This window comes from Prunus persica, chromosome G1 (genome assembly GCF_000346465.2).
Source record: "Prunus persica cultivar Lovell chromosome G1, Prunus_persica_NCBIv2, whole genome shotgun sequence".
Classification (NCBI taxonomy): domain Eukaryota; kingdom Viridiplantae; phylum Streptophyta; class Magnoliopsida; order Rosales; family Rosaceae; genus Prunus; species Prunus persica.
This window is the reverse complement of record NC_034009.1, coordinates 36228885-36237471: the sequence shown is the minus strand read 5'-3', so window position 1 is coordinate 36237471 and position 8587 is coordinate 36228885. Positions and strand designations below refer to the sequence as shown.

Below are 8587 nucleotides of genomic sequence, written 5' to 3'. Positions count from 1 at the left end.
GACGCTTTCGGATGTGGTGGGCACCAGGGGGCCCCCTCCCCGAGGGATCTCTCTCTCTCTCTCTCTCTCTCTCTCTCTCACTCATATTATATACCTACATTAGCAACCGGCTCCACAGTCTCTCCGTTTGAAACATTTCATCAAACACCTTTATCTGTTCCCACCTTTAGAAGAAAAAAAAACCAATGAATACACTTAAGACTTTTGGGCAAAATTAATAGGAAAGACTTTCTTGCGCCCCCACTTGCCACAACATGGTTATGCTATTGTACACCCATAAACATGGGTTCTACAATACATATATATTAGATATTTAACTTATTTTCCACATTTACGCTTAAACGTTCAGGAAATATTATGGATTAATCACTCTTTTTGTTGCTTGGAGTGGGAAACCTCTCTTGACAATGTATACACATACAGATATTCTATAATGTGACCCGTCTTAGATATTATCCTTTTATTTCACTCACGCATAAATTACACACATTAAAAATAAAAATAAAAATTCATCACTTTTTTGGGTTACAAGCACTTTTCAAGACAGATGGGCTTCCACTATATAATTAAAGTCCAAAACAATATCATATTGAACGCAAATATTCCACTCAGCTTAGACCTAAATTAGGTTAAACCATTATCCCTTCAAATTTGGATGAACTTTTTGCTTGAACAAAACAAGAAAGATAAACAAGTGGCGCAATGTATGTCCATAGACTCAGCTGTGTGGTCTGGAGGGAGCCATGAATATGCAGTACTAGTTATGAGAGCTAGCTACTAACTTCTGCTTATCCAAAACTTTAAGATTTGCAATCCTAAAGAAGTACGATATTCATAGAAAGAGTATATCCACAATGAAGAAAAATGCTGGTTTTGATCCTCAATGCAATTTCACAATTGGATGAATCTTCTTATGTAGGGCTCTTGCGTACTCATTCGGCCAATGTTTTTTGTTTTGTTTTGCTTATTTTGATGCTTCTTTCCCCATTATTAGCTCAACTGATTGAAATTGAGCAGAGCGACTTCCATTAATAAATAATTTTGAATTGAAATAGGAAGAATGAAAGAAGTTGAGACTTCACCCGAAAATCAATTTGCGATGGGATAGTAGAGCATCTTATAGGCAAATAATAACTTGGTTGAAAACATTCAACTGGAAATTCCAAAAGGTATGTAATAATTTCGAAACACATCAGCAACTCACTCACTGCATATTTATATCTATAAAAATTAAAAAAACAGGCCTCAAATAGTCAAACTGATATCTCTGGCGTGTGAAGTGAGAGCACGACTTTGACTCGCACCCAACCAAAAAAAAAAAAAAAAAAAAAAGAAGAAGAAGAAGATTAAAGCACAATTAATTTCCTACAGTCCCATCTCACCAGCCATTTTTAGGGTTTTTGGCATATTACAAAACCGCGTTAATTCATCACTGGTTCATTTTCAGGCAGCTCATCATGATGGTTACCATTGGCAAAATATAATATGTATATATACTTCCTCTGCATGAATAATTGAATATTAAAACGGCAAGGTCAAGTTCTAGATTATTATTTTTCTAAGACAGAATCCGTGGGAAATAATTGCAGCTTAAATGCCAAAGAATCAAGAACAAATCTTGCAATTGAGCTGTCCCTCACTTTATAACGCGTGTGATTATGTTAAACAAGACAACTATGCATCGTGAAATGGGTGGATAATACCACACACCAACTCCTTTCCGTCACTGCTTAAGCACTGCACTATATTATTTCTTAAACATTATATAGACTTAGGGAGATTTTTTTGTTGTTGACAAATTAGGGTTTAGCATTTCACCAAACATAACATGTTGATTATCACGTGGTTTCACTCGTAAGGCATGTGTGTTTTTATTTTCTCAATTTTACAAAACTACGAGATTGCCCCTTTTATCAACATTGAAAATTTGTTGCAATATGGCTTCGCCGTTAACTGACCGTTAAAATTTTCGTTAAGTGATAAGTTGTCAATTTCGGAGCACACTTTTTTGCTTTAGAGCATCTTCAAGGGAGATGTCAAATGTAAAATGTAAAATTTGAATTTAATGGCTTATGTGGCAATTTAACACTTCGAAAAATATTTAACTCCATTCGAAATGCCAAATATTATTTTATTTTATTATATTTTAAAAAACAAATAGAGCTCATATGATGCATAAAGTTTTTAAATATAGTAAATGATAGTGGAGTCTATGACTAAAAAATTATTAAAATAAGTTTTTAGATATGTTATTTTTGACATATCTCTTACAGCCTTCAAATCCATATAGGATTTAACTACTCGAATGATTAGTTTTGTTAATCAAGGGGTTATACACTAAGTGGGCACGTGTTAACTAAATCCTCTATGATCATTATCAGTCGTTTTGAGAGGTCAATCCTTAAAACCAATGAACATGCAGTGGCAGCTAGCTCTATAATATAGGGATTTAGTTGAGAGGATAAGATCACTTCAGTTGGTTTCTAAGAAACTCATCGAAAATGAAAGGCAAAATTTCAGGGTTCTTTTCTTTAAAAGTAATTTTAAACTCAAAGGGGGAGGAGACAGAGAGAAAATGGCCGACAGAATTTGAGGGTTAAATGGGACCCAATATCATTTGGAGTTTGGACAAAGACGAAGCCCCTGCACTTCTGTGGAGATTCTCATAGCTCATTAGCCATGGACCACCCGGGGTCCGATTTGAAATCCGGACACGTGGCAGCAGCCCACAACCAAAAACTAACTAGCATTTTGTGCACCTAATATGTGTGCACCATGGACCACCTAAAGTCTCGTCCCAACCTTGGAACCGGTTATATGGAAATGGAATATGGACAATGGGTGGGGAAGCTTGCAGAGTGAGCTCTCCCAATCCCGGAAATAATAACAAAGAGGAGCTCACAAGCAAAGTCTCAAATGTGCCCAAAATTGGATTGCTTGATTTTGACGGTCTCCTGGGTTTCCATGATTGACTAGAACTACTCGGACGAACACACTAAATAATATCTTCATTGTTTTTCAGGTTACAAAATGACTCAATTTTTATTAGTTACTGAATTATGTGACAAGTGACGTGACAATTTCTTAGTTAAACTTGAAGTAAGTTGTGAAATGTGTTATATTATGAAATTGATAGGTTTGATGTAAAGACTATATCTGCAAATGAATCCAAATTTAAAAATAAATTCATTGTTTAACGGGGTTACATTTTAATAACAAATTAATCCAAATTAAACAAAAATTAAAAACTTGATTAATTAGAAGTTGATGACTCAAAAGACATTCGTGTACTTGAAATGGAGATGTTCGCTTTCAGGCCAAAAGGGATGACGTTGGCCTGTCGGTGCTTCACTGGAAGTCAGAATTGAGTGCCTTCTCTTGGACATCCAATACAACACCCTATCCACACCTATAAAATATTTTAAAAAATAATAATAAGTTTAATATTAATTAAGCGAATGATGACATATGTCAAAATTAATTGCCGCCAAAAATGCTTGCGAATGTATTCATTTTCCTTTTCCTTTTCATTTGTTTTGAATAAGTATGCTTTTTTTTGTTTATCAAATGTAGAATCAAAGCATGGATACGAGGATTTTAATGGCTCACAATTAAGTTGAATTTATAATATACAAAGAGCTTTCGTTGTGGAATCCCTCAAATATAAGGGACACTCTTGTAGGGTCCATTTCGCATTGTTTCACTAATCCAAACTGTCTATTTTATAGATATTTATTCAAAGATTATCTATACAAAAAATAACTTGAATCTGATATCATTTGATCATTCAATTAAATTATTGAAATTTAAGTACTTTCTTAAAGCATCATGTTCATTTATTTTGTTGGTCTCAATTAGATGTCTTAATGATTTTCAATATGTCTAATTTTTTGCAAGGAAGATCTATGAATGAAGACTTGAAACATAAAAGATTTGGATTGTTGAAAAAAAATTCATAAAATACCCTAAAGGGTGTCCCTCAAATAAAATTATTTGAAAGAATTCATCAATATGGAAGAGGACTGTTATAATATATATATATATTCTTTAGGGTATCCTACGTTTGGATTAGTGAAATACAATTCGGAGTATGCCTAACAAGGATGTCCCTCAAATAAGCTCATTTGAAGAATCCTTTAATGGAAGCTATATATATATATATGTTATTGGTAAAAATATATAAAACGGAATCAAAACCTAAATATGAATATTACCGTCATATATAAGAATCTATGTCTATATCTCGGAAGCAGCACTTGTGCTATAAGACACCTAGCTAGCTGTACTGTACTTAATTGTATAATTAATTCAAATTAATTAGGGAAGTACGTGTGCAAAATTTTAATAACGATGACGATATCCGTAAAAGCAACTAGTTAATGAAAAAAGACTGGTATTTTTATTGTTATAACAATTATTGTTAAGATGAGCCAAAAAGAACATATAATTGTTAATGATCTTAATTATAATACGTAAGCAGCTCCAACTGCGTTTCTCTCTGGTCAAAGTATCGGCACCGTCAATTCATTATTCATACTGTCGGACTTGTGTCTCTTTTTGGTTGTTCCCTCATCTCCCTCTCGAGCAAGCTCTCCATGATGAGGCCCCCTCTCTATTATATATATATGCATGCAAATGCTCCATTTTCCACAACTTCTCTAGCTCGCTCGCTTTCTCTCTCTCTCTCTCTCTCTCTCTCTCCCTCTCTCAATAACAGTTTTCAATCTCCAAAAGCACTAAATTAGTAGCCAAGGAATTCACTAGGGCTAGCTTGAAAATGTTGTCGAAAAAAGCAAGTTGTGACTCACACGGGCAAGACTCTTCCTACTTCCTAGGTTGGCAAGAGTATGAGAAGAACCCTTATGATCCAGTTCAAAATCCAAACGGCATCATTCAGATGGGACTTGCAGAGAATCAAGTAAGCAGCAGCATGAAATTTTAGCTAGCTATACTTTGTGTGTCAAATAAAATATTTGTCACATCCGGTGACGTGGCCATGCCTCAAGTCAGCAGCACAATGAAGCAAAATAATAATAATAATAATATAATGTGATTAGATGGTTGTTGAACAAGTGATCACGAATCTAAGTTGGTTGGTGATTTTGAGTGCGTGTGCATGGTCTTTAATTACATGTGTATTATTTTTTTATTGTTCTTAATTATTAATTAGTGTCATAATATTTTTAGACATTCTCAATCTCTTACGCAATTCCACTTCCAGTAGTCGCTGACATTGATTTATACAACACGTACGTATATTTCTCCTTGCAGCTTTCGTTTGACTTGGTTGAGTCATGGCTTGCAAGCAACCCGGACGCACTGGAGCTGAAAAGAAATGGAGGATCCGTTTTCAGAGAGCTGGCTCTCTTTCAAGACTATCACGGCTTCCCTGCTTTCAAAAATGTAATATTAAATTATTCTCTCTCTTTTATAAGTATTTATATACTCACAATCTTTATGAAAAAATGGTGACTAATATTCACTATATGTACAGGAGCTGGTAGAGTTCATGGCGGAAATGAGGGGTAACAGAGTAAAATTCGATCCAAACAAGCTCGTGCTCACGGCTGGTTCAACTTCTGCAAATGAGACTCTCATGTTTTGCCTTGCTGAGCCCGGCGAAGCGTTCCTCCTTCCCACTCCATACTACCCAGGGTACGTATGCGTGAGTTATATATAATATTTCTCTCGCAACACTCGAGAACCTTTTATATGAGCTAGTTATATATAATCTCTCTCATAACACGCATATGGGAAACTCACTACATAATAGTGATTCTTACATTTTCATATAATCCGCGTTTTCAATACTTTTTCCACACGTATAACTTCTTAATCAGTATTTAATACTTAATTAAGTTTGCATATTAAACTTAAACTTAGTTTTTGTTATTAATTAATCACTTTTATTGGCAGGTTTGATAGAGATCTTAAGTGGCGCACCGGAGTTGAAATTGTTCCCATACAATGCACAAGTGAAAATGGCTTCCAAATCACTGCGCCTGCATTGGAGGAAGCCTATCAACGAGCCCAAGAATTCAATCTAAAAGTCAAAGGGGTGCTGGTTACAAATCCCTCAAACCCTTTAGGCACAACAATGACAACACTGGAGCTTAACCACCTCATAGACTTTGCTCTTGCAAAAGAAATCCACATAATAAGCGACGAAATATATTCAGGAACAGTCTTCAACTCTCCTAGTTTCGTAAGCATCGTGGAAGCCGTAACCGAACGAAACCTAGAAGACACTGAACTATGGAACCGCGTTCACATTGTGTACAGCCTCTCTAAGGATCTTGGCCTGCCGGGTTTTCGGGTAGGCATGATATACTCAAACAATCAAACAGTTGTGTCCGCAGCCACAAAGATGTCAAGCTTTGGACTTGTCTCTTCACAAACTCAATACATGCTTTCCCACATGCTCAAAGACAAGAAATTCACAGCCAATTACTTGAAGGAGAACCAGAAGAGGCTTAGAAAGAGAAGGCAGATGTTTGTTTGTGGGCTGAAAGGGGCAGGGATTAGGTGTTTGAAAAGCAATGCTGGGTTGTTTTGTTGGGTGGACATGAGGCACCTTTTGAAGTCTAACACTTTTGAAGCTGAAAAGGAGCTTTGGATGAAAGTGGTTTGTGAATTTGGGCTCAACATCTCTCCTGGGTCGTCTTGCCATTGCTCTGAACCGGGTTGGTTCAGAATGTGCTATGCAAACATGTCCGAGGACACACTCGAGGTTGCAATGCAACGTATCAAGGCCCTTGTGGAGCCCACCATGGTTCACCAATCGGTGGTCTCTAAATCAACTTGGTTGCAGACCAAGTGGGTTTTTCAATTGGCTTCATATGATCGTGAATCAGACCGTTAATTAGCTAGTCCTCCTAGGTAATTAACTCCCAAGTGAAATGTTGAATTTATTTGTTTTGCTCATGAAGCCTGGCTAAGCTAGAGATTAAGTATGTGATCATTGCAGATAGTGTATGTTTCATCACCAGAAAATGTAGTCAAAATATTGTATTTATTCATTGTGTTTCTTCTTGTACTTTGTTTGTATTGAAACTACTTTACTTCGTGTGTTGTACAATTGTCAGTTTGTAACATTAAGTTTAAGAATTTTGGAGATTATAAAGCAACGTATTGAAGGCCTTGCAGTTTGGGCTGGACTGCTCCACTTGCTCGACTGGTAAAGACAGCCCAGGGAAACGGCGGTGGATATGACCCAATTGGGCGGGTCCGCAGCATTACTTGTAACTGGATAAGATGTTACGTACTTGGATAGTTGGATTGTCTGCCACGTGGCTTTACCTTTCACCCGTGTAATTTTTTTTTATACAAATGATACGAGGGGAGGAGACATCGGACTTACAACTTCAAATGAAAAAAGTAAATACTCTTAACTAATTGAGTTACAAACTTTTTCTTACTGCACAAATTTTTGAGAGAGACTGAACTAAAGATGATATGCGCTGAGAGACAAAGCTTAAACTTCTTTTTCTTTTTTGACTTTTATTTTTCAATGCGAAAAGCTTTGGTTGTTTGTTCCCCATCAAAATCTACTTCTAATTCCAACCATTATATTTTTGCTAGCCCCCGAACAAGGCCCTCTTTAGGAAAGAAAGCTTCCAATGGTATTCCCAAGCAGTAAAAGTGAATCAATTTTTTTTATTTTCCGAATTGCTTCACCAGCTGCAAATTATACACAAAAAGAAAAAGGATAAGCAAAACCCACAACTTCAATCAATTCCAACCCAAAATCCCAAATTTCTCACAAAAACACGGGACTCTGGCGATTGGATTGGATTGTGGGTGGCTGTCGAAGTTGGGGATAGGAACTGACTGGGTTTTTGCTATTTGTTTTATTTATTTTTTAAATTTAATTTAGGCTTAACAGAGTTAAGTGGGAGTTAAGTTGTGTTAATTGGATGGACATGTGTCAAGATTTGAGATAGAAGACGTAGGGGTAAAGAGAAATTGGGGTTAGAGAATCTGAACTCTTATATATGCTCCTTTAAGTTAGGTCTTATCTTTTAACCGTTGAATCAGGCTAACCAATTTGATATAACGTTTAATAAATAGGCCACCGTATATAAGGCCCTCGCTATAGAATTTTTGTTATAATTCCTACCAAAAATTTGGGATTAAATTGAATTCTAATCCTACTAAGTAATGTAATTGCACATAGTATCAAACACATTATTAAATTAGTATTATCATTTTCGATCCAATGAAATATAATGCAATCTAGTTCTACCTCATAATATAAAGTGTCAATGAGTCACAAAAAGACTTCACTTGAATTTTTAATAAAAAATTCCACATTGTCCTTATAGAAGCACTTCCTCAGGCCATCTCCAACCATGAGGACCAAACTCAAATTTTAGGATTATAGCCCCAAAAACCTTCTCCAACCATGTATAATGAAGAGTGGTAATTTGGGTCAGACTGAAATCTTGGGTGGAATTTGGCCCAATTTTCCAAGGCTGGTGGAATTTATGTGGGCCCCAAGTCGAAGCCAACTTGTGCAGCATGTGAAGGAATGACAAGACAAAGCAAATTTGCTGGACACGTGGAAGGCTCACATCAAAGGACGTTG

The 8587-nt window shown here is 36.1% G+C and overlaps 1 protein-coding gene across 1 annotated transcript; it reads left to right on the top strand.

Annotated features, from left to right (window-relative positions):
- Window positions 4778–6862, top strand: LOC18791560 (1-aminocyclopropane-1-carboxylate synthase 8). The gene is made up of 4 exons (XM_007224044.1): window positions 4778–4918; window positions 5272–5403; window positions 5495–5655; window positions 5917–6862. The coding sequence occupies exons 1-4, from the start codon at window positions 4778–4780 to the stop codon at window positions 6860–6862; spliced, it is 1380 nt and encodes a 459-aa protein (XP_007224106.1).